Below are 26,156 nucleotides of genomic sequence, written 5' to 3' on the forward strand. Positions count from 1 at the left end.
GAAGCCTGTGGGAATAGCTTGACCCCTGTGACTCTGCAGTAGGACAGGTTATCATTACAAGAAAGACTTGCCATGTTTTTCACAGGAGAGCCCAAACCGGCTATGAGCAAGTGGACCAGGCAGGCTCCTGAGACCCCAAATATCTTTCTCCTCATGAGGGCTTGCCTGATAGTCCACAGATGTAGTTTCATTCAAGGCAGCAGTGCTTTGTCCTCAAGAGCCCAGCTCTGGAATCAAGTCTAGTTTTCAATTCCAGCTCCACCTCTTACTGTTGGCTGAATAACCTGGGTGTAGGCCCTAACTTTGAGTCTTTCTGTGAATTAAGAAAGGCGGTCAGGCAGCACTTGGCTCACTGTACACCTTCAATGTATGTCAGCTTCTATTATTATTATTTAGACTTAAAGTACCATCTAACAAAATGCAAATACCCAGAGAGGCATACCTTGTTACCAATTAAAACCTGGAGGGCGGGGGAGGCGAGTCTCACCACTCGAATGTCAATTAGGATGGCAGTAGCCAGCCAAGGGATCCAGGACTGAAACCTGGGAGAGGCAGGGAACTAGGCCAAAGGAGAGAAACAGCTTTGACATTTTGCTCAGAGCCACAGTGATTCTTCTACACGGAGAAGCACCCAATCGTTGCAGCTATCCAAGCGCAAATCCTCGCTGCTGCAGGAAGGCAATCTAAGTGCTGAAGCCAGATCACAGGACCCGTGGCCCTCAGGCCGTTAGGGACTGCTTCTTTCTCTGTGGACAGTCCACCTCAGAGATTCTAGGTATAGACTTTCCATGGGAAGATAGTAAACTGTGGCGTCACCGCATTAGCTCTTGTTTCTTGTATGCAAGGGTCTCAACACTGATGTGTGTGGAAATGTGCACACCCCAGGGGGGCTGCTGCCGTGGGTACTTGCCCTTAGCGGCCAACGGAAAACCACCACCCTTTTCTGCAGAGCACCTGTGCGCCTCTTCGCACTCGGAGTAGACTTCCATTTGTGGAGTCATCTGTCCCCCCTATAAATCAGCCATTTGTTGATTTTAACATTCCCTTCCTGACCAGCAAGGAGAGAAGAGGAAATGTCATTTTGGTGACTTTCCATTAAGCTGTTGCATACAAAATAGATGAGGGATCTTTTTTTTTTTTTTTTTTCTTCTCTGATTCAGACACAGACCCCCGTCTAAGAGAGAGTCCATTTCACCTCCTGCTGCATTGGGTGTGTGTGTGGGGTTGGGGTGGGGGTTCCTCCTGGGAGCACACATGCATCTCACACACCCACATGCGCTGGGCCCAATGAAGCACTGACCTGTCAGGCCGGCGGCCTCCGCAGACAGGAAGGCACTCCAAGACAGGAGGAAAAACAGGCCGGTTTCCAGCAGCGGGAACTCACAGAGTTTGGTAAATTTGGTCAAGTGACAAAGACATGTTAAGGGAAACAACAAATGCTGTTACAGCTAAATCTCCTCCTTGGCTGAGGAAAACGAATCTGATTGAGATAGTTCAGAGTAAGAGAACTGATTTTCAGCGCTGACCGGGAGGCCGTCCCTCTCATTGGGACTGCTTAGATGGAAGGCCAGCATGCCTTCCATGCTTCGTGGGGACCTGAACCCTCCAGTTAAATGCAAACTTGTGTTCAAATTTAGAAAAGGCGTCCTACTAAGTAAGAAGCTAAAATCAGCTAACTGTGGGTACAAAACCTCTTGCATTTGGCCTTGGCCCTTGGGCCATGGCTCTCAGGGGACAGCAGCAGATCAGGAAAAACAAATTCCCGGACAGCGAGGCTGGGAGATGTGCTGCCAGTGGGTCAGCACCAAAGGAGGCCGCTGCTCCCTGGGGAGTGAAAGTCTGTGGACAGATCACCTTAAAGACTCCTCTCTTGGGGATGGAAATAGGACCAGGAGGAACATTTGTGTTCACTGATAGGGAAGCTACCTGTGCCATCTTAGGATAAGTAGGATAGAGGAAAAGGTATATTATTTCTGGGTCGGGCAGCCCTTTGGCAGGGAACGGTTCATTTTGGCTGGGATGACACTTGGTCAGTGCCTATAAATTGCGCATAGAGCAAGAGCAGACTGATCCAAATCATGTAGAGAATGGGTTATGGGAAGATGATTAGGAATATGTGATTGATGGAAAAGGGTTACACTGCAACTGTGCCCACAGTTATGGAAAAAAAAAAGTCCTGACAAATAAGGAGATGTTATGTTGCTTTTTTATGCTTCAGGACAAAAATCTAAAGAGATTCTACATTAAGAGATGCTTAGCAGTAGGACAGGGAAGCAAAAAGCATGATCCCTGAGGTGCAAGATCAAGGTCTGAGTCTTGGCTCTGCTAGTCACTGGCTGTATGATTTCTGAGCAATATGTTAACCTCTCTGAGCCTCATTTCTATCCTATGTGAACTGTCAATGAGAATAATACCTACTCACACAAGTGTGGAGAATAAAATGAGACGAAGAATATTTAAAATGTTTTGCAAAATTTTAGAAAGCACAAAATGCCAAGAGGCAGAATGACAACAAGGTCAGGAATGTAGTCTCTGGAAACCAACTCTACTTCACTGTATCAGCTTCAGCGTGTCCCTTGACCAATTTGTGCCTTGGTTTCCCTATCTACAAATGGAGATAATCATGCAACCTACCGCCTAGGTATATAAACCAGTTATTATGTGTTAAGCACTCAAAAGAGTGCCAGATATGCAACAAGGAATATGTAAGTTTTTCTATTAGTGTGATTTAAATTTGTTTTGTGAAATGTCTTTCCAGGCTATAGATTCAGGAAGCATCTGGAAGCAATTCTTTATCTGGAAGAAAACAAAGGTTGCCCTTTGACCCTTTCAGCATTCCCCCTTATTACTTGGAGGGCAGCCTTTGTCTTTAGAGGGGTTTGTTCCTCTGAATTCCATCTTCTACTTTGCTGTGGAGGAGGCTTAGGCCACTTCCAGTACCAGAATATCAAGTGGACATAGGACATTTGTCTCTTTTAAACTTCTCCAGAAAGTAGTTTAGTTCTGGGTCAAGATCCAAGCTTGCATAAAGCCCAGGGGTTTTATGAGAAGCATCGCCTCATTATGGACAAGGTATCAAGGCTCATTGTGGAGGAGGGAATGACTGTGCACCTGTCTCCTTTGCAGCCTGAGCTTGTGCAGGCAAGGCCCTCAGGGGCTGCATGACAGATCCTCCTGCTGAGACTGAGGCCCTGTTTCTTCTATCTCTCCACCACTTTTTCAGATCTGATCCAGTCTCATGGTAGACTTCTAATCTCCAGGAATTCTTCCCCTTTCCTTACCAACTCGTTTACTTATGTGTCCGTACACTCCCTTCACATAAAGCAGAGAAGTGTTCCAATTTCTGTTTTTCCATATAGTGCAGGCTCTGGAGCCAAAAAGTGTGGGTTTAAATCCCAGCCCTGAAATGTCTCAGCTGTATGGCTTTAGACAAGTTGTTTAACCTTTATGTGTCAGTTTCTTTAGCTGTAAAATTGAGATAATAACAGTATCTTCTTCCCAGTGTTTTAATAAAAGCTATATGAGAAAATACATCAGCAAAATGCTAATGACAAAGCCTGGCAAATGGTAAAGTTCTCAACAAATGTTACAGTAATAGTAATTGTGTTGGCTATTACCGATATGTGATCCAGAGTCTCTTCTTAACCTCCTTGAGCCTCAGTTTCCTCATGTGTAGAGTGAGGATAATAATAGCCTATCTTACAGGGTTGATTCAAATGAGGAGATACATATAAAGGTTTGGCACGTGTTAGACATTCACAAAATGTTGCTATTATCATCACCATTACTTATGCAAAACAACATGTGGTCTCCATCATAATTCCACTTAATAATCAAGAGGCAATAGAGATCAGTGATCAAAAGTATGGTCCGTCTCTTGGTTTCAATCTCCGGGTTTGAATTTTGGCTTTAATAAATATAAGCTGTATGATTCTGGCTAATACCTTACTCTTTCTAAGTTTCAGTATCCAACAAAAATAATATTTGCGTGATATGGTCATTGTGAGGGTCAATGAAGTATAACATGTAAAACACATAGAGGCCTTGCATATCATAAGTACTGATATTAGTCATTAGATTATTAATTGTTATTTTTATTAGAGATTAGCTCTACCTTTTCTGAGTTACTTTATTTCTTTATCAAAGGAGTTGATACTCTCTATGGTTTCCAGGACAAAATTTTAGAATGACCTTTCACTCTTCTCTTTCAGTCATCAAGTCCTAGAGATGCTTCTAAACATTAGTCTTCTTGATGTTTCTTCCATGGTTCATCATCACAGTTTCTCGATTCTATACTGTTTTGACTCATCCTATGAACCAGTTCCTCATTTATTGTTTAAAAATAGGACCTTCAGGGGCACCTGGGTGGCTCAGTGGTTTAGGCCTCTGTTTTCAGCTCAGGTCATGATCTCAGGGTCATGGGATCGAGCCCCGTATCAGACTCTCTGCTCAGCGGGGAGTCTGCTTCCCCCACCCCTTCTCTGCATGCCTCTCTTCCTACTTTTGATTTCTCTCTGTCAAATAAATAAATAAAATCTTTAAAAAAAAAAAATAGGACCTTCAGTATGTCACTCTCCTGAGCAGAAACCTTTAGTAGCTAATTGCAGACTACAGACAGAAGCTCAGACTCCTTTGAATAACACTCCAAGTGACTCCACAGGGTGATTCCAACCGCCCTGTGTCTCCTTATCTTCCACTGCTTACTAGCCCGAGGCCTCTGGTCCTCTCAGTCCCATCCCCACATTTCAATGGATGCCGGTTTTCTCCTGAATCACTAATCACATAGCCTTTATCTATATCTTACCTATATTTCAGGCCAAGCCTACATCCTTTTCTGCATGTAAATATTGCTTTTCAAATTATTTTTCAGAATCATAAGGCTGGTCAAGAGTCTACAACTATTTCAGAAATAATGGACTCACCCACATTTGAATTTTTAGAGTCCTAGTAAGTTGGCTGTGGCTTTGGCATACACCTTCTATGCAACTCTTCTTGTAGAGCTTGTCTTTCCAAGTTTGTTACTAATTGAAGGCAGAGTCCATATTTTATTCATCTTTTGACTCATGTTAGAAACCCTTAGTAGAACCTAGCATTTCAGTAACTGCTCAGTGAATAGAGATTCACTGGGTCAGTCCCCAAGAAAAAGTACCCAACATTTTACTTTCTTTGCTCGATCCCTGATGCATCTTGCACCCTTCTTCTTTCTCTTTTCCCCAAGGTCTTTTGTCCTTGATTCTTTGTTCTGCCTCTTTTTATGGCCTGTTAAGCCCTCACACTTGACATTGGTTTTCCGGCTTTTTTCCCTCAACTCTTACTTCTGCCCCACCCAACTGCTCTGACTGAACACATCACCAGACCAGCTTCATTCCCTGGCTCAAATTCTCTAGGAACTCTGTCCATTCCTCCACGACACTACTGCAAAAGAGGGAACGAGATGACACAACTGCCCAGGTATGGCAAATATGTCATTTCTGCTCTGCTTGCACATCCCCTTCTGTAAAATCGCTAAGGACATTTGTTTAAACCCGTAGTGAACTTAAGCTCGGCCAGTCCTGTGAGATGGTGACTGAAAGAAGTTTGAAAAGGAAGAAAAGAATACTGAGTTAATCACTCCCAGTCCATCCTGTCTTGTTTTTGACCTTGGATCTTCCGTTCTTCCTCTTGGCCCTAATATAGCCAATCCTGATGTCGCATGCCCATCTATTTTCCTACATGGCGGTTTTTTAAATCTGTTGCTATCTTGAGGTCAGAAAGTATCAGTAATGCTAGAACAGGACTTGGATAAGAAAAGATCATGATCCCCTTGGCCGCTGGTCCCAATCTATGCCTCATAGATTGAGAACAAAGATGGCTTCAGTGGCTTGAAAACTCAGATGAGTCCAGTGGCATGTATCACGCTTGAACTAGACCGTCTAGCCATTTGGCCTGGAGGTTGACCATCCTCAGAAACATTCAAGGCACACTGACAGCTCTTAACAGCTGCCCATCTTTCCACACACACATTCAAAGGATATCAGTGCAGTGACAACAGCATACGCAGATCCCATTGCAAATGAGCCAGCGAAGATCCCCAGGAAATTCCCCACGGACTGGAAGAATGCTGCAGCATCAAATGCATTTGGATTTTCCTTGGGGCTGTAAATGGATATAGAACTGGAAAGAAAAGAGGGTGAAGGTTAGTCAGTGACTTCTCCCTTATGGTCCAAATACAGAAGTAAGAAGTTAGCACCCACATTTGAGGAGGGTACCTTCTCCCATGAGGTTAGGTGCTGGTTGGAAGAGTTCAGGAGCCACGGATGAGGACAGGGAGAGGTAGAGAAAGCAGAGAGCTTTCCCTTTCCTTAAAGACCAATCCCATGGTATCCATGTATTGCTGCCAGTCAGTAAACATTTTTATATTGGAAGGGTCATAAAGAATATTGTTTCTGAGCAAACTAGGCATTAAAACATGGTAGGTGTACAAGGAATCTGCTGAGGAGATAGATAACTGTGAATTATTTAGTGGCCATATGTCTTCAGTGCTGTTATATATTCACAAATGCTCCTGATAAAAAGTGCACTTTTATGGCCTGTGCACAAATGGGCAATACAAATCACAGCATGCACAAAATATTCTGCTGTGATCTTGTCATAAACCACAAAGCATTTCTCCTCTCCAGTGTAACCCTTCAGAAACAGAACCCAGACGATGCTTAGAGCATCACAGTATTAACCCCTGGGGAGAGACAAAACCCTCATTTTCCCACCGAAACAAATGGCAGCAGCTGCCCGAGGTCATGGTTTATGCCCCAATTCTGGTGGCTGCCACCAGATTTACTTCCATAGAGAAAAATCAATCCACCGATAGGCAGTCTGTTCACTTAAGTATTTTTGAGGACGCCGCATTTGCTTTTTTTTTTTTTTTTTAACCAGGACCTCAGATCCTAGAGTGTTATTATGAAGGACAAGGTGCATCCTATTTTAGGAAACATGAACTCTGTATTGTAACATTAAAATGCACAGATGTGCTAGAACTAGTAGCTTTGGGGAGACAAATGAAGTAATATTTCATTTTTTAAATAGTTTTTATTTTAATTATGAGGTCTTTAAAACTAATCAGGAAAATCAAGAGTTTTGTAATGGGCTCTGGAAGAGTCTTTGTAGCGGTTGAGAGAGCAAAAAGTACACGAGGCACACTGACTTGGGATTAGATTGGATTTGATAGAGATGTAACTGAATCTTTTATGGTTTCGATGATTAGACCATGTTAATTCTCTGATTTGACTTTCCGTATCTAGAGACGAGTTATGGGGGTAGGGGAGATTCCAGTTCCTCTACAGGAAGATGTGTGGCTTTAAAAAGGTAGTTTTAAATGTTCTTAGTTTTTCCCCTGGATGTCTTTAAACCTTTAAAGTAGGCCAAACCCTTCTACTCTGATCATGTAATTGGATAAGGAAGATGAATGTGGATCTCAAATGGAGCCCTTAAAATGTATGTAAGGAAAGGATTGCCTTTGAAGTGTTTTCTTTTTTGTAAAGTGTTGTATTTTGCAGGAAAAAAATGGAAAAGCAAACTCATTTAGCTCCTTTGTATCTGACAGTCCTGAGAATGGGTATGTAACCCCAAGGCATTATGAAACTTGGTGTCCAATGCTGCAAAGCTGGATGTGTGAGTTGATATTCACCAGCAGATTTCTTCATTCCAGTGAAGGAACATAGTGATGAGAAAACATTCTATTTGCATTCTGCTTTTCAAACAAAGAGTTTTGCATAGTCACACAGAATAATTCTGAGAATAATTCTGTTAATTACTGCAGGCTACCGATAGATCTGATCCATAGGACAGGTACCTCTTCATCCCCATCTCCACCTCTGCACTCCAGAAAGTATTTTCTCTGTCCTTACACTTCTTGACCTTGGAGTATCATCATCACATCATTTAGCCATATCATTATGTAATGTTACTTCCATTATTAATGTAATGTTTTTCTTTAAATCAACTCATTTTTATTCAAATGCAAGAGATTTTATTAAAGAATATTTATGAAGTCATAGGTTTGATGTGCTAATTTTCTTTCTTCTTAATACCTATGAGATTATGTAACTATTACATTTGTTGAAAAGTTCACCTGCGTGTCACCTACAATCATCTGAGTAACTGCACTGATTCTCAGTCTGCATTCTGGGAGACATTCTCTTCCTGGGCTCTGATCCCCACCCAATAGGGTACACACAAACTTCATATACTTCTTCCCTGTGATGTTTGATTTAATTTAAGGGAAAAGCTTAACTTCCCTTGACTTATGAAGACTTGTCTGTTGAATTTGCTGCCCCTAAAGCTCTCCAGGATATAGGCACTGGGTACCCACTAAGGGCCTGGTGGTACATTAGGAGTACGGTGTTGGGGGTCAGGCAGGGAAAGGCATAGAGAAGTGAAGCAGAATTTGAGTCAACAAACATTTTGTTGTAGGCACAGGGGCCTAAGATGTAGATGACAACTAGCTCTAGTCATGGCGCTAAGTGTGATTTTTTTGAGAGATACGTAACACTTCATGGTGCAAATGAGGCAAGAGTCACTATTTTAGATGAGAGGAGATGGCATTTGAGCAGGGAAGCAAGTCAACAGACAGTGATGGGAAGAAGGTATTTCAGGCAGCAGAAAGAGTGTAAGCAAAAGCAAGAAGGCAGATGAGTTGAGGGCCCTTCAAAGCAGAACTATATCGTTATAGCTGGAACACAGGGACCATGTATATGGGCATCAACGGAGGTAGACATAGGTAGGTGGCATCACTCAGCTTTAAATTTCATGTTAAATACATACAAAAGTCCTCACATTTACACAACATTTTGTCCCCTTTAGGCCTGCATTATAACTTCATTGGATCCTATAACATTTCTGCCAAGTGAACTGGGCACGTATTTTTATCCCTCCTTTTCTTTCTTTACTCTTTTTTTTTTTTTTAAATAAAACAAAGAAACAGAGTCAGAGAACACAGAGCTATGGAGTTCAAAATGCAGATTTTTGGTCTCTTCCTTCAGAAAGTGATCTTGTTGGGAGAAAAACAGGAAAAACAGGAACCCAAATCAGGTTAGCTGATTGAGTGCTGTGCTGATTGTAAATGCAGAAGTTCAGGTACCAGAACCTTTAATTTCACTCCTGGTTGGAACTTGGGCAGCACCTTCCTGTGTCCCACTGTATAGGACGACAGCACCCTTTCCCCCACCTCACTAGATGGCAAGGCTCTGGGCTTCTCATGGGAATCTGCTTTCAGAACTGGGTCCTGGACCTGAGCTTTGCTGGGCCTGGCCAGGGTCTTGTTCTTCTTCATATGCCTGGACGCAGACTGGTGCCTGACATGTGGCAGGCCAAATAAAGGCTAATGAAATAAATGCAGGATGACTGGAAAGTAGAAAAGAAAAAAAGAAGAAATACAGGAAGGAAGGAGGTCTACAAAAGTTAGCCTTGGAATGAATCATCATCTACAAGATTTCCTTTATTAAGCAATGACTTTATATATTTTACACTGTGGGTGCTTTTAAGTTCATCACTCCAAACTGAAGATGACACTTGAGACTTTTAACTGGAGCTTCAGAGATCTAATCCTTATGGGCTCTATGGCCTTGGGCAAGTTATTTCATCATGCTCAGACTCAGTTTCAAAGTCTGTAAAATGGAAATGTTAATAGTATTTATCTCCCAGAAATGCATGAGAATGTGAGGTACATTTAAAACCTGTATATTTATCTTGTGGACTGTAGGGCCATTTACTGAGTGCTAATTACGTGCATGAAAAATATACACTCACTGAATGCTGACGATCATCACCACCACCATCGCCATTCTGCTGAGAACTTCCATAAGCCCCAAATGACAGAGAACAGAGTGCTGTGGCTGAGCCAGGCCCCAGCTCCAACTACACAGAAATGGGGTGTGGCTTCCCATCTGGTACACCAGGCTTCTGTGTTGCTGCAAGGAGCTAGTCACTTTTGCATAGGAATAGAAGGGTCTCTGGGGAGGACATGGCCATTGAAGTGAGGCTAAACAACTGTTGTGTTTATTGCAGAGCTCTTCACTCCACAGATCCACAAAGAAAGGAGTGTCCTCTGCAGTCTGGCTAGGGATCTGTCTCAGGACAGGAATAGGCGAGGAGACTGAGCTTGAGTTGCATCACCCTAGTTAAGTGGCACCCATACTGGATGTTCTTGTAGACAAAGCCCCCTGGCTTCTGGTGAGGAGTGAGGTAAAGAAAGCAGGTAAAGAATAGTCAGGCAGATTGCATCTCTCCCGACCTGCCAGGATTTTAAGAAGGTGTTCCTCTGGGCTCTAAATCCTGGTGAAGGAGGCATCTCTTTGGGCTCTGGTTTTCAGCTGCAACACTAAGCCTCTGGACTATGGGGCAGCAGCTGCAGAGGGTGCTTTCTGGAAACAAACAAGGGTTTGGGTATGTAGAGCTTTCCAACTTCAACCCAAGAGAGGAAGAAATAGCATGTCCCAGCAGTTGCAGCCCTTTGGACTTAAAAAGAAAAGATTTCCTCCCCTGCACTGAGGGACATGATTGGACCTATTCGTGGATGCAAACATTGGAAGGGAGAGAGGAGAAGAAGAATTAGACTTTCTGCTAATCTGTGTGGTGCTTGTTCTCTGGGGCACTACTCTGAAAAGGCATTGTTTATAACACAAGCTGGTAAAGATGGATCTACAGTCCCCATATTTCTGGAAAGAATATTTGAGATAGATGAAACCAATATCCTTGAAAATGATATGAGCAGAAATACATAGTGGTGTTTAAATATTCATCTCATAAATTGGAAATAAGTCCAGGTTATTGATTCATTCTATTCAGGAATAGATTATTCAGCAAAAACGAGTTTGATGATAGTATATTGTATCCCTTCTCAGAAATAAATGTGTGCAGCATCTTCTATTCAAAAATTTTGAAATGGATGAAATATCCTAAATTCCTTTGATGAAAGTAACATGAATAAGGATCACGTTGCTCGCTGTACCATTTAAGATTCACAGACAGGATCACAACTCTGGTGTTTCTCGACAACCCATTATTTAATCTTTATGATGTTCCTTCAGGGAACTTACCTGGCAGCTTAGGTAGTATTAAGAGCATAGAATCTGAATCTGGGTTCCAATCTCAGTTCTGCCACTTACTGCCTGTGTGACCTTGAACCAGTTACTTAATTTATATGCACCTCAGTTTCCTATAAATTGAGGATGATAATACTAGTAACTATCACATAAGTTGCTACAAGGATTCAATGGATTAATGTTTATAAAGCACTTTAAATGGCACCTGTAACAGGTGTATTTCTTTTTTTTTTTTTTCAAAGATTTTTTATTTATTTGTCAGAGAGAGAGGGAGAGAAAGCAAGCACAGGCAGACAGAATGGCAGGCAGAGGCAGAGGGAGAAGCAGGCTCCCCGCCAAGCAAGGAGCCTGATGTGGGACTCGATCCCAGGACGCTGGGATCATGACCTGAGCCGAAGGCAGCTGCTTAACCAACTGAGCCACCCAGGTGTCCCAACAGGTGTATTTCTTAAGTAAATCATCCTTTTTCAAAGAACCTGTTCTTCCTCCTACTCCTCCTCCTTCTTTTCTCTCTTTTGAACGGAGAGTTTGGTTTAAGTATCTCAAACTAGATGTCCAGTCAGCACCTCAGCTGAAATAGAACTGAGATGTCATCACCTGTCTCCCTTATACCCTGACTGGACTGGCCCCTGGTCTAGGATCATGGAGTGGCTGGGACCATTTGATCTCACGAATTGGTTTTTGTGGAATGGTATAAGACACCTATGCTCGATAGATGTTGGCGATGAAGAAGAAGAAGGAGAGAGCAAGAAGAAGGAAAGGAGGAAAAAGAGAAGAAGGTATTGCAATTATGCTGAAAGTAAAAATGATACAATGCAGGGAAAGTGTTCTATAAATGGTACCACCATTACTGCCACCAATGTCATCCCCTCCATGACTCATGACTCTGGCCTTTTCTCATTTTGGATCCTACCCAGTCTCCTCTCTCCTGGTTCTTAAAATCTTTCTCAAGATCACCTGGATTCTAACACCTTCCACTTTGTTATTTTTCACGGCTATGGCTAAAATATGTTGCCTCACACTTATTCACTTAAACTACCCAACAACGTCCGGCTCCTGGGCAGCTATTCCCTCACTGGCCCTCCCAGCTCCCATGGTCCAGTCTCCATCCTGGGTGCCCGACTGGGACAACCTGCTTCTCCTAGCCCCCAGTATACTTTCAGTTATTTTGTTAACAAAAAATCAATGTCACTGGAAAACTTTCAAAAGGAAAATATTAAGCAACACATCATATCCCTTTCAGAATATTTATTAATATAATCATTAAAGAAAAAAATGAGAACATGACTACTACAGCCAAAGAGTACAAAAGAACCTATCACTTTCTCTGCCAAAACTTTAATCCCTAACAAAAAATTTCTAGCTGCTGACACCAGTTTATTATAGAATTCCTGATTAGTTGGGATATATGTATTAAGTAGTTTATTTTTTTTCCAATTACTGCTTCTAGCTGTACTATATCAAATCCTTCGTTGTGTGGGTATGTAGTTCCATTAATGATGTCTTAGCAAAATTCCATTATTCAAGTCCTTTCAGTTATTAAGACTTCGTACGGTCTGGCTTAAAACCTAAATCTTCAAAGCAGGATTCTTCTTTCCCCTGCAGGTTCTAGAGCCGCAGGCAGGATGACTTGGGAAGAGTGGCGGAAGAGGTGTTCCTCCAACCCCCTTCCGGGCACCAGTGTCTTCTGGTATTGGAGGCACAGTGGAGGGATGGAGGACCAAGCTTGTTCCTGCTCAATCTCTCTGTTAGAGACCTCTGCTGACAGGAAGCACCTCTATTTTGCTGAGAATCCCCTTACAGGGACCGATCTTCCAACTGCCCTGCCAGGTATGTACATACCCAGCCCTTTTCTATGCCTTGGATCTGGGGTCATTCGGGCAGCGTCATGGCTCTCACCCTTCTTTTGACCTTCAGTCTCCTTTATTGGGCCGTGGACCACTGTGCCAGGTGGATCCACCTTGGCTACCTCCTAAACACCAAATCAGGGAGCCATCAGTCCTGCTGACACAGACCATTCCAGCTGATTCCTTTCAGAGAACTCTCGGCCATTCCCCACATTCTTGTGTACTCCTGCTCCAAGAAACTACATCCAAGAACTTCCTTCCTTTACTGTTTTGAGAGGGCCTTAGCCCCTCTAAAGTTTTCTCCACTTGGGAACAAGCTGGCAAGGCCTCCTCTTGCAGGTAGCCTCGGCCTATAGGGTGATTTCTTCCAGTGCAGTCTCTTCCACTTGACTTAGGATAGAGGAAGCACCCCGATAAACAGAAGGCACAACAGCTTCACACCTCAAACACTGTAGTCTCTCCAAGGGAGACCCCATCCTTCCTCACTCCTTTTATATACCAATTTGAGGCAAAAAAGACGGTGGGGAGGTTGAAGGAAATTAGGCTAGTTCTGCTGCCAATTAAGCTAGTTGGAGGTGGGGCCTTAACTGCTGGGGAAAGCTGCTGCTCTTTTTATATTTATTTATTTATTTATTTATTTATCTTTTTAAAAGATTTTATTTATTTGACACAGAGGGTGATCACAAGTAGGCAGAGAGGCAGAAAGAGAGGGGGAAGCAGGCTCCCCGCTGAGCAGAGAGCCCGATGTGGGCCTTGATCCCAGGACCCGAAGACAGAGGCTTAACCCCCTGAGCCACCCAAGGTACCCAAGCTGCTGCTCTTTTTAGTGTGAAGCGATTTATCAGCTTTTGTTTTCCGCTTTGCTCCCCAAACCCAACTTGGCAAACAGGAAAAGGCCCACAGGACAACACAGCTTGTGACGTTTATGTCAGGGTGCTTCTAGGTTTTTTTCTCCCTATCTAGATCTGCTTTGTCATTCTGCTCTTAAAGATGCATTTTTAAGGAGAAACTCAATATAGAAGGGCAATGAAAATTTGTAAAATCTCTGGCCCTGAGTGTCACAGGTAAGAAACAAAGTAGAAGAAAACTAATTACAGTGCTATTTTGTGTTTAAAATTTTTTGGTCCAAAAAAACAAAAACAAAAACAAAAACAAAAACGAGTGGATCCTTATCTATTATTTATTTTTTAATAACTGTACCAACCTGCCCTTTCTCAAGAAGTTGCTTAATTATGAATAAGGAATTGATTTTTATGGGGCCAAGAAATGTGTGTACACACTGGAATTCATTCTGGCATCTGCATGCCCATTATTCTGGTTTATGTCCTGCCAAAGGCCAATGAAGCTCTGTCAAGAGGACCCGCTGTAAAACATAATGACTTCAGGAATTGGGGGCATTCCAGGCACCCCGGGAGGTTAGAAGAGCTGCCTCTTAATAATAAGAGGTTCTGGCCAGAGGTTTGCTGAGCTTGAGTTAGAACTGTCAGGTTTCACCTTCCCAAGGGCCAGAAACCCTGCAGGGTGGAGAGTCGTGTGTGCAGAGGGCACATTAATAACTCTTTCAGCTTCTGGAGGACCATTTAGTTAATGACTTTGCTCCCTGAGAATCCAAATTCATACCAACGTGTGATTTTCCAAATCCTTGACAAATATATCATTTTGCCATTTTGACATCAGGCACAAAAGAAAAAGACAAGGGGAATTCTGTGGGAAGTATGGGTTGGTCTGTCATAGCTGCCCCAAGAATTATACAGTCTCATGCTAAATTTACTGTTTCACTCCATCAACAAAGATGTATTAATCACCTACTGTGTGGAGGTAGTTGCCTAGAACTAGAATTAGAACTAGAACTAGAACTAGTGCCTAGAACTAGGAACTAAAGATCTAGCAGGGAAAACAACAAAGCTTCTAGCCTCATGTTTCTTATATTCCAGTGGAGGAAAAAAAAAAAAAAAAAACACAACATGAAAAACAGCTAAGCAGATAAGTATATAATTTAATGACAGAGGTTGAAAAGAAACATTAAAGCATCATGAGGGGTTGGGATAGACAGTTAGAAGGAAACTGCTATAATTAGGGTGGTCAGAAAAGGCTTTTCTGAGAAAGAATTTTGATTCAGTCCTGAATCAAAAGAACTGCAGAGAGCTTTCTAGATCCTGAAGCGGAGCTTGCTCAGTGGGTCTGAGTTGCTGCAAGGAGGCAATGTGACTGGAGGGAAATGAGCAAGGGGAGAATGGTGGGAGACAGGGTTGGAGGTGGGGCTGGGGCCAGGTCTAATGGAAGCTCTTAGGTCATTTTTAGCTCTAAGGATAGTCTTCTAGGGACAAAAGGGCAGACATTGGAGGGCTTGTGGTTGGGGAAAGCTGTAGCATGGAATATTTCCTATGAAGTCTATGTCAATAACAGTAGAAGAAGTCAGATAGGAGATAGCATGGTCCCACTGTATGTATTCCTCAATGGCTGGGGCAGACCAGGCCTCTCTCCACCCGTCTAGATGCCATTATCTGAACAAGAACTGACAAACTACAGCAGACCACAGGAGAAGGAGTAGGGTGCTGAAGAGGAAGATGGAAGGAAGGGGAAGAGTTTAAAGGATAGATGAATTTAGTAGAAATAGTGTCAGTGAGCATTTGCAATGTAGTCATGCAGAGGAAGGACTGGCCTCGTTTGGGGGGTTTCCAGAGGCAAGATAAAATCCAAAAGTAAAAACATCATAGGAAGAAAGATTTCAGCTTTATATTTGATTTCAAAATTTCTTAATTTTTAGATCTAACGCAAAAGGAAATGGACTCTAAGAAAGGGAAATGAGTTCTCTGTCATTGTAGATACTTAAGCATAGCATGAAAAAGTTACTTTCCAGAGTGCTATGGAGAAAATCCAAGCACTGCATGTAGGATAATGTGGCCACTAGGGACCTCTCATTCCAAGAGTTATTGATTCACTACCTGTTTTCCAACTTCCTCTAGGAATACCAGGAGAGGGATATAGGGTGCTAGGCTTTCTGTGCTAACCCAAATCCGACCATTGGAAATGGCTGAGCACTTAGTAAGAAGCAGTACTGTCCTGCAACGGGGACACAATGAAGGCACTGATGATTTAGGTTGGAGCTGGGCTGATAATGACATCAAGAACAGTTACAAATTTCAGCACGGAATAAAGCCTTTGACAGATTCCTAAGTGGCTCTGCTCCATTAAGTTCCAACTTTAAGGTGACAAAGAGAGCCCTAAGTTTAAAATTGGTTAAAAGGGAAGAAGAGTTAAAGGAGGTTTGTTATGAATTATGTGTGCATTTCCTTTGAAAGGAGATTTTAAATTACTTCGCAATTTAGTCTGAAAAGCCTTGTCAGAATTGAATTAGTCTGTGGCTTTGAGAAATTTTCTCTTATACCTAATATTGAGAGGAAAGTGAATTTGAGATAGTCTTAAAGATAAAAGTAACTTGCAAATACCCTTCTTTTATTTTGTTTTCGTTCTTTCTTTTCTGAGGCAGAAACAAGAATTTGAACCTCACTACTGTGAGCCTATTTAAAAGAGAGAGAGAGAGAGAGAGAGACTAATTCTTAAGATCTAATGGGAATTTCAACCCTTTCTCCTACTTTTCAGTTCCTTTAATCCTCACTAATGAAATCTTACTTCCAAAGAGTACTGTGATATGTGAAACTTTTAGTCATAATAGATATAAAAAGATATAGAAAAGTAGGTTAATAGTCACTAAAGATGGAAATCTAGTTAAAATTAAAATATAATCATTAACAGGTGCAATCAGGACCAAATATTAATCCTCAAGGTTGAAATGGAGAAGGGGGCCAGGGTGCTCCACACTTACTCAGCACTCCAAATACTTACTATTTCCTGTATTCTTCCTAGGGAACCTTCACCATGTGTCAGCTCTATGGTAAGCACTTTTATAAACATTATCTTATTCAACCATCAAAGGACCCCGGAAAGTAAGTGCTATTGCGATTTCCATTTTACAGATGAGGGAACTATGACTTACCACATTGAGTAACTGTATATGTTTCACTTCATTCAATCCTTCCACCAAGCTAATGAGGAAAGTATTTACATTTTGGAGATACACAGACTCAGGGAGGGTAAATCATTTGCCCAAGGTAACTCACTAATAACTGGAGCAGCAGGCATTCAATTCAGATCGCATCAGTTGCAAGTCGGTATACAACGCAGGCAGGAAAGTGGGAACATTAGGATCTATATCACCTGAGTGCTCCCACAGATAAGTAACTCAGTAAATGTTTCACCTTCAGAGGAATGAAGAAAATACCACTCTTAAGAGTTTAAGATTTCAGGACTTCTCCTTGTAATTTGTAAGAAAAAAAATTGCATCAGTTAATATATCCATGTCAATATGAGGAGTTCTGCTGATAACCTGGTGCTGCTTCCAGGCCAGGGATTTTCATGGAGACCCTTCTTCCATATTAAATGGCTTCAACCTCTTGGCATCATGCCAACACCTCAGGTCCACCGTCCTATGCTGTTGTTTGCCCTGTGCTCCCACATGGTGAAGTCTGTTTCTTTCTAGTAGTTACTTATCCATGTTTCAGGGTCTTCCCTTAAAAAGGGTGATGATAACAATTACATCTCCTTCATAGAGTGGGATTAACTGTGTCAACATGTGCACAGTGCTTCTACCTGGAACACAGAGAGCACTCCATAAATGCTAGCTGCTATTATTGTTGTTACTGTTATTTGTATTAGTATTGTTTTTGGAGTGTTTCGCTCCAAAGGAATCAATAAAAAATAAACTATTTCTAGAAAGATGGAGGCATTTAGGAATTCCAATTAGTATGTCAGAAAAGTGTAAGAATCTTCTGGGGGTGAAATGAGCAATATGTTTAGAGTTAGATCAAATATTGAATTCATTTTTTTCCTAATGAGGCCTGTAGAGCAGAAGGCTACTGGGATGGTATCAAACAAGGAGATGCATGTAAATTGTTAACAAAAGCTAAGCACAAAAGAGCCATGGTTGTCTTACAAGTCCAATGGAGCTGAACTTCTAGCAGCCTTGCCAGAGAAGGGGACACAAAGGTAGACATACCACAGAAATCCTGTTGCTATACCTAAGGCAAAAAAAGTTCATCAACAGAGGGTGTCTAATGAAGTTGTGTGGGATGGCTGATTAGCAACAATCAAGGAAAAATCATGAAACCAGTGGAGTTTGTTTTTATGGCCGTCACCAATTCACAGCTCACTGCATGCTACATAGAGATAAAGAAGAATCTGAAAACAGGCACTTGCTTGCCTTGGGGCCTGCAGTGTTTCAGACATGTTGTGTACTGTGGACAGAGAGGAACCACTGAATGAAATGCTAGCTTCCTCTGGCTGGGTCAAAGGACTTTTCATAGACAATGGGCTGCCGTCTTAATCTGAATGCCTTTCATTCCCACATTAGATAAATCCCACTCCCATTATAAACGGTTTCCTGAGACAGCCTGACAGAGATTTACCTGATGACAAGGCAACTCCTGGAAAATATTTGCATAGATCTGCTCATCCCCCCAGACCCCTTCCCTGTTCTACCATCTATTAACAATTAAGTGAGTTTCTGGGTCCCAAATCACAAATTAATTTAAGAATATGTACCCATATTTTTGGAGTTAAAGATAATTTTGCTCGAATTCAAAGGTATCTTTGGGGGCAAAAACAGTTTCTTCTTAAACTAATATATTTTACCAAGACAGTTGTCTTACTCCCACAGATTTCAACTTTGTATTTAAAGCATGGGACTTACAAACCAACACATTGTACCAAACAGAGTTTTGCTTCTACATAAAATTTTTTATATTATATTTTATATGTCTAGCAGTTGTTATCAAGTAGATATTGCAGAATGCTTAAGTTTCACAGAAGAGTCATTTTTGATAGTAGATCTTTAGGACACAACTTTATCTGGGATAAGAATATGGACTCTGAGCTATATTTGAATCTCAAACCAATACAGCCTGTAAGAATTAAGAGATTCCTAACTTAAGCAATTGATAGGCCTTTCCTATTCCCATGCAGTAAAGATGGTTACTAAGATGTGGAGTCAGAAGCCAAGCACAGGATGAACACTTCATTTACCAAGGCCATCGCTGAACTGTGGAGGAATACAAGCTATTGCTCTGTATCAGGAGCTAGCACCCTGGGCCCTGAAGTAGTCTTGAAGGATCAGGAGAATGATTTTTTGCACATCTAGGCAGACAACAGCTCAGAGGCTTGGGGAACACGTAGCTGGATGATTTGGTTAGGGACTGATGTGAAGGGAGGTCAGGGGAAGGCTTCACACTAGAACCAGGTAAGCAAGCCACAGTGAGTATGAAAACAACCAGCAAGGGGGCTGGGAAATCAATGATTCAAGGGGTCCAGGGATAGATGTGAACCCAACGTAAATCCACACATGCACTCTTCTGGAAAGGGATTCCTTAACTTTCATCACCTTCTCCATTTAGTTCATGACCTCAAAGAAGGTTAAAGACCACTGAAGCATGGGTACACTTATATTGATGGAAGAACAAGGAGCGGGTGGTTAAAAGCTGAGTCAAACAGTGATCTGCAGAAGGTAAGATGAGAGGGATAATCAGATAACCACTGCAAGGCATAGGAAATAGGAGCACCTTGGTAATGGAGGAAAACTTGTACTAAGTCACGACCTTTTTGTACACATATCCTGCTGGGGCAGGGACTGTATATGGCTGCTCTGAGCTAGCAGGCAATGTACAGAAGAACATAAGGGGATAATGACAGGTCAGAAAGAGTGACAATTCCTGATATCTAAGTATATCTGGAGAGAAAGTTGAGGTTTTGAGAGTTATATTTGCACAGCTGTAAATGACAGAGTTAGGAACTATAGCAGGTATCACCATGAAACATAAGGTAACATGTGGCCTGGATCAATCCTACAATCTTACAATCATGGTTTAACTTATGTCAGCTTTATTGATTCAACACAGCCAAAGTCACATGCCAGGACTCACTCTCACTACTCCTCCCAGGGCTTGGCTTTCTGTAGGTCAACCAGAACATGTGAGACACAGCGGGCTTGGTTCAGTGTGCCCGTGGCAATATCTTCCAGAAGATCTTGTCTTTGTTTCTATGTTACGAGAACAAATGGGAGAAATGGGCTGATGCTCCCCCAGAAATTTGGGGGAGAAATGTCCCTTGAGGGCTAAATTATGAAATAGGGAAGCACAATGGTAATGAAAAGCATGAAGGATGCAGATGTCTGTTTCCAAATTGGGTTAAAACAAGTGAATTTTTCCTATGGTTTGTAAGGGAAGAAGCATGTAGCCAGGGTGGGTCAGAAGGAGAAGAATAGAATTACTCTTCTACCCATTTAATGGGTGTGCTACAGCCAGTATTGAATTGTACTTCTTAGGACTAAGGTTACATCGAAACTGCAAAGCCTTTGAGAAAAGGGGCAGAATTCAGTAATTATACTTCACTGTGTCCTCTAGATTAAGTATATTCATTAGATTTTTACTCAAATGTATTACCACCTTCTTGGTAAATTTCAGTTTTTAAAAAGTGCCATCAGGACCATTGCTAGAAAGTATCCAAATGGAAACAGAGGTGAGCCAGTGATAGGAGAGGAGAATGCCATTTAGATGAAAGAATGAAGGACAAGGTTGCATTCATATTCATTAACAGTGAGTGTGTGTGTGTGTGTGTGTGTGTGTGCGAAAGAGAGAGAGAAGCTCCAAAAAATCTTATGCTGAGAAATAGCCCAATTCCTGTTTGTGTGTGAAAAGCCTGCTTTAGCACTTAATGCTAATCAAACTTCATCAGGAGGAGGTCAGTGCATAATTAGAGATTACAGAGCCATAAATGCTTATGAAATGTGATGGTAAAGGCCTAGGTAACATCATCACAGGCAAAGTATGATAATCCCTGCAGACCCGATGCCAGAACTCAGAGACTATAATGAAATGGAAGGTCTAGGATGACTGGACAAGTGCCTCTGGTGTCTATTGCCTTGGAATTTCCTAACAAACCTTGGCTCTGAGACCAAGCAGTCTGTGTAGGTGCCAGTGAGGGAAGAAGTGTATTGGTTCTGTTACATTATTTACATTGAAAATGTTTAGCCTTTAAAATTCTGGATTTTAAAAAAAGGACTTAAGCAGTGAATTTCCAAAATAATGAGAAAGAGAAAGAACAATTTCTGGCTTTTAGAATAATAAAATAAACTAGTAAGATATAAAAAGATAGTTTGTTGGTAAATTGAGTGATCAGTCTGTGCAATGCCTGCTTAATTTTAGAGTCTTAAATACTGAATTTGGAAAGCCTGTATGGTTTCTTTCTGCAATATGTTCAGTGTTAAAATTCTCTCGGACTTTGTGTTTTCTACATTGTGATGTTAATAGCTGCTATTTATTGAAGGTCTCTTGTAAGCCAGAACTGTGATATGCATTTTGTATACATTATTTTTAATCTTCACAATAATCCCAAAGGGAAGATAATATTATCTATGTATTTCAAGGAGAGATTGATGAAATTAAGGAAGGTTAAACTACATGGCCAATGTCATGTGGTGAATAAGTTGTTGGACTGGCATTACAATCTGGTTCCAAGCCTCCTATGTTGCCCTCTCCCTTGTTGCTACCTAGTAAACTGTATATTGGCAAGTTCGTACATCAACAAAAGGTTAGTTATATGTGGTGGTCCCAATGGTTAAGTGCTTTCCTTAGGTAGTCTCTACTGGTGAGGTCTTTAAACTGACTAGTTTAACTTGTATCTACATATTTCTTTAGTTCTTTCTCTGTGTATTTATTTAGTAGTAAATCAGCAAAAATAAACAAACAAACGAATAGTGGCCCCAAGAGCTATTGAAACTGAAGTGGAATAGGGTTGCTTTCCTCCAGACTTTCCCCTAGGCTTAACAAAATGTTTATATTTGAAAAGTAGAATGTTTTGCTTGTTATCTGGAAGGAAGTTGAATATCTGTTCTCAGCTGCTACTAAATTCTACAAATAATTAAAACATCATTTTTCTATCAAAATGGAATGTATTACCAAAAGGAGACTCCTCTGGGGGCAAAATGATAGAAACCTACACCACCAAAGTGAAAGTGGAGACATCTAGACTTGACTCACCAAGAAATGGGAGCCTTGATAAGTTCTCTTTGAGCTGACTTGTGCTTCAAAATACACAAAGTTTTGGGGCACTGGTTCCTTGTGACCTAAGTACACCAACAAAGGCTTTGGGTAGAATTGATAGACCTGATGCTTCTTACAAATCCAAGATTCCCCCAACAGAACCATATTCCCTCAGCTTCAGAGGTGGTTCAGCAAAATTGGATACATTTATTAAATGAGAAATTAATTATACTAAGATGCATCTTATGCCAGATGGTGATCTCTTCTCTACCAACAACTCTTATCGAACATCTGCCTAAGGCCACCATATCCAGGCAGATGTACTGACTTCTTTATGAAGAGACTGATTATCTCCCTTCTTCATTGCTGCATTCCTTTCAACATTTCCCTTCCTGCATCAGAATTTAAATCAGCACATCCTTCATTCTTGCCTAGTTTAGGGAAAATAAAGTTGTTAGAATTACATTCCTCTTGAGTCTCTCAACTAAGAACTAAGATGTGATGCGATACCAGGAATAAATTGATTAGGGCAATGTGGGTAAAGTGTAGAAATGAGAAAGAGAGAGAAAGAGAGAGAATGAGAGAGAGAAAGAAAAGAGGCCTTACAAGTATTGAACTGAAATTCACATTGACTGATAAACTAACCCTGATTGCCAGGGCAAGTGATATGTGGGATAAATGTAGGTAATCGAAAACAATGAAGACTTTAAGCTTCCATCATATGGTATCCTAATCTCAAATTCTGGCTTATTTGTGTGAACAGTTTCTTGGTTGGCTTAAATGGGAAACAAACTTAGCAGCAGAAAGGAGAGAGATGGGATACACCGCTTACTGCACAATAGATTCTAATATGCTACCTTGTCCTTTAGTAAAAATAAAACAATCTCTTGTGGCTGTACTTAAAGGGGAAAGGTTTTTTGCTTCTCCTTTTTTTTTTTTTTTAAAGATTTTATTTATTTATCTGACAGACTGAGATCACAGGTAGGCAGAGCGGCAAGCAGAGAGAGAGGAGGAAGCAGGCTCCCTGCTGAGCAGAGAGCCCGTTGTGGGGCTCGATCCCAGGACCCTGGGATCATGACCTGAGCCGAAGACAGAGGCTTTAACCCACTGAGCCACCCAGGCGCCCCGGTTTTTTGCTTCTCAATCATTTTCCAGAATAGGATGAAATGGAGCCTTTTGCAATATGTTTACTATAGCCGAGGGCAAACACTTTCTCCATGGGCCTCTCTGCTTCTTCTGAGTGATGGGAGGAAAACAATTGAGGGCACGACATAGTTCAGTGAAGTTTGGATGAAATATCATTTTGGTGGTAAAATGTGCAGCCTAAACTTTTAGGGCCCACAACCAAAAACATATGGCATCACTTTTATTTAAGGGGTTTGAAACTTGTGGGGGAGATTTACCCACTATTGACATCAGTTTTTTGTTTCCTCGTAGTTAGACACTTCCTGTTGAATTATCTGGCTGTATGAAAAACTCATTCAACACCCGATGGACAGACATTCCCCCGACAATGCATAAAGTCTTGAACACATGTCATGGCAAAAAATCTTTCTTTGCTAGCCTTCCTCTTATTCTCTTTCTTAAAGCTCAGGAAAAAGAAAGTGCCAGAACCTTTATTTAGCATGAGCCCCTGAAAGGCATTACTTATCTCAGAACTGAGTTAAAAGTAAACTGAAGCTTACTCTTAAACTATTACACACTTACTGACTGAGATGGAACCAAATGGGTTTCTATAGTCTCACATTTAGAGGTTCCTCAAAGCTCAAAGCAAGGTGTAATGCTGAAAGCAGCAGAAAAACTGGCTTTGGTTAATTCTAATCACAACTGTTGCTGCTATGAAGCAATTCTTTTTGGAGTGGCATACTAGGGGGCTTGAAAACAATGAGCACTGCCCTCCTAGAATCCCAGAATTGAGAGCTAGTAACAAACAGTTGGATTTTATCTCAGGGGCTACAGATCAAAGGCTCCACTTCTGCCTACCAATGCTCTGAACTGTCCAGCTCCCTAGTAAATTTCTTTTGAACACATTCTCATACCTTTTTATTTTTCAAAAATGGAAATGTTAGTGGGAAAAATCCACTTCATTGTAAGGGACGCATTATTCTGAGAGCAGAGCTTTCCTCACAAATATCAGCATTACTTCCACTGCTCTGTAATAAGTGGCTGCAGCTGTTGCCATGGCGATTTTCATTTTTTAAAAAACCGTATCCACACAAAGACAGGCAACACAGCTGTTTCCATGAGGCATCATAAAACAAGCCCAGATGTAATGATGCTCTTGCCTTTTGCCAGAATGAAGGGGACATGTCTGTAAATCCAAGCAGAACCAAAGATGGGGCTGTGGCTATGCTCTGATAGGGTCTTCTCGGAGGGTCACTTAGAGCTGATGAGAGTTCAACTTCTATCCATTTTGCTAAGGCAGATACTCAGCACCAGGTCATCACTGGTTAGGCTGTTTATGTAACTTACTCCAATAGCTGCCTTTGAAAAAGACACTCTTATCCCCTAAATCTCCACAGGCTACCCCCAGGACATTCCAGAAGCAAGCTCTGCCGACAGTACTAGCCCAGTACTTGTTTATCTGAAGATCCGTGTCCTCCTACTTACACGTTATTAAAATGCTGTCAGAAAGTCAACATGGCATTTTAAAAATGATTCTCCATTTTCCAGTTAGGAAGAGTGTGCTTGCTGCCTGATGTTGTTCTTGTCCTTCAATAGGGGAGGAGTTTGGTTTTCTAGGTGTGGGGTCTGGTAGGCACCAACAACACAAAGACAGAAAGATACCTGTGGAGTTGCCATTTCTTGAACAATGGCATTCACTTAGGGAGCAGGAGTCCTTTGTTTGTTGTTTTGTTTGGTTGTTTTCAGGCTCTAGATTTGCTTGGCAAACCTGAGGCTGAAAATTATGTGAGGAGAACTCACAGCTTCGAAATGGTGATGGCCTCAATCCCTCATTCTGAACAAGATTCAAACCAGCTGCCCCCTCATTGACCTGGAGCGATAGTTCTTGCTGTCACACAGGTGCAGTGGGATGGTGGCAGCAGATTAAGTAGGAAAAGAAAGCCTAGCATGTGCCTCATGGGAAAAGGGTTTGAAAAGAAATTATATTCCCTGTCATTCCTCCTCCCTCAGCTCATATTACTATTTAATTCTTAAAAAACATAATTATGTTTCTGGATTTCTCTGTAGTTTATCAAACAGTCAGTTACGGCTATTTTGTTGTTATTAAAAGCACTGAAATATGAACAGTAAAAATCGCCAAGTGCCCAAGAATCTAATAATAAAAGGCCTTTACTTGGAAGGCATAAGTGGTTCTTTTATTCTGGGAGGAGGGCCTTTGTTTGCAAAGAAATACGGCTGTTCTTAACATCTGAGTAATCAGCAATCTTTGTGGCGGTTGTTGTGATTAAACGTAAGGTTGAGATGTGACCTACAAATACTCTTCAGGAAGCCGTGGGGCTTTATGAGCTAAACAATTGCCTGTGTTTGATCCTAACTTGCCACTGACACTCTCTGTGACCCAGCAAAATATCACTTCTCCCCTTTGTGGTATTGCAAAGCAAATGGCACTCTAGAAGAAACAAAGAATCTAAATTCCTTCACAGTGCCTTCAGTGTTAAAATGTCATACAGAATAAAATACATAATGAAATGGAAATAAGTAAAAGAAACACCTTATGGATCCCTCAAGACCCATAAGAAATCAAAGTGTACCAAAATATTTCATCTGTCTTCTCATCATCTCTTAAAGTAAGAAATCAATCAACGGCTTTTCCAATTTTTTTTTTTTAATTTTTTTTTTAAGATTTTATTTATTTGTCAGAGAGAGAGAGAGAGAGAGAGAGAGACAGCGCGGGCGAGCACAGGCAGACAGCGCGGCAGGCAGAGGCAGAGGGAGAAGCAGGCTTCCTGCCAAGCTAGGAGCCCGATGTGGGACTCGATCCCAGGACACTGGGATCACGACCTGAGTCAAAGGCAGCTGCTTAACCAACTGAACCACCCGGGAGTCCCTCCAATTTTTTTTTTTTTTAAACTCAGAAACCAAAGGAAATAAGGAGAATGAAGTCACTTGTCTGAGGTCACACAGTTAATCAATAACTGTCCCAACTATTATTTTCTGTCTCAGCTCAATGCTGC

General features: G+C 41.5%; 1 protein-coding gene across 4 annotated transcripts in view; it reads right to left on the bottom strand.

Annotated features, from left to right (window-relative positions):
• Positions 1-26,156, bottom strand: part of SLC9A9 (solute carrier family 9 member A9) — a 577,794-nt gene that overhangs the window by 319,577 nt on the left and 232,061 nt on the right. For all 4 annotated transcript variants that reach the window (XM_047727082.1, XM_047727072.1, XM_047727098.1 and 1 more), the window contains exons 7-8: positions 6,015-6,153; positions 1,301-1,406 (exon numbers count right to left, since the gene is read on the bottom strand). In XM_047727082.1, the coding sequence (XP_047583038.1) occupies positions 1,301-1,406; positions 6,015-6,153 (245 nt within the window). The remainder of the gene's footprint in view (positions 1-1,300; positions 1,407-6,014; positions 6,154-26,156) is intronic.

Source organism: Lutra lutra, chromosome 1 (assembly GCF_902655055.1).
Source record: "Lutra lutra chromosome 1, mLutLut1.2, whole genome shotgun sequence".
NCBI lineage: Eukaryota > Metazoa > Chordata > Mammalia > Carnivora > Mustelidae > Lutra > Lutra lutra.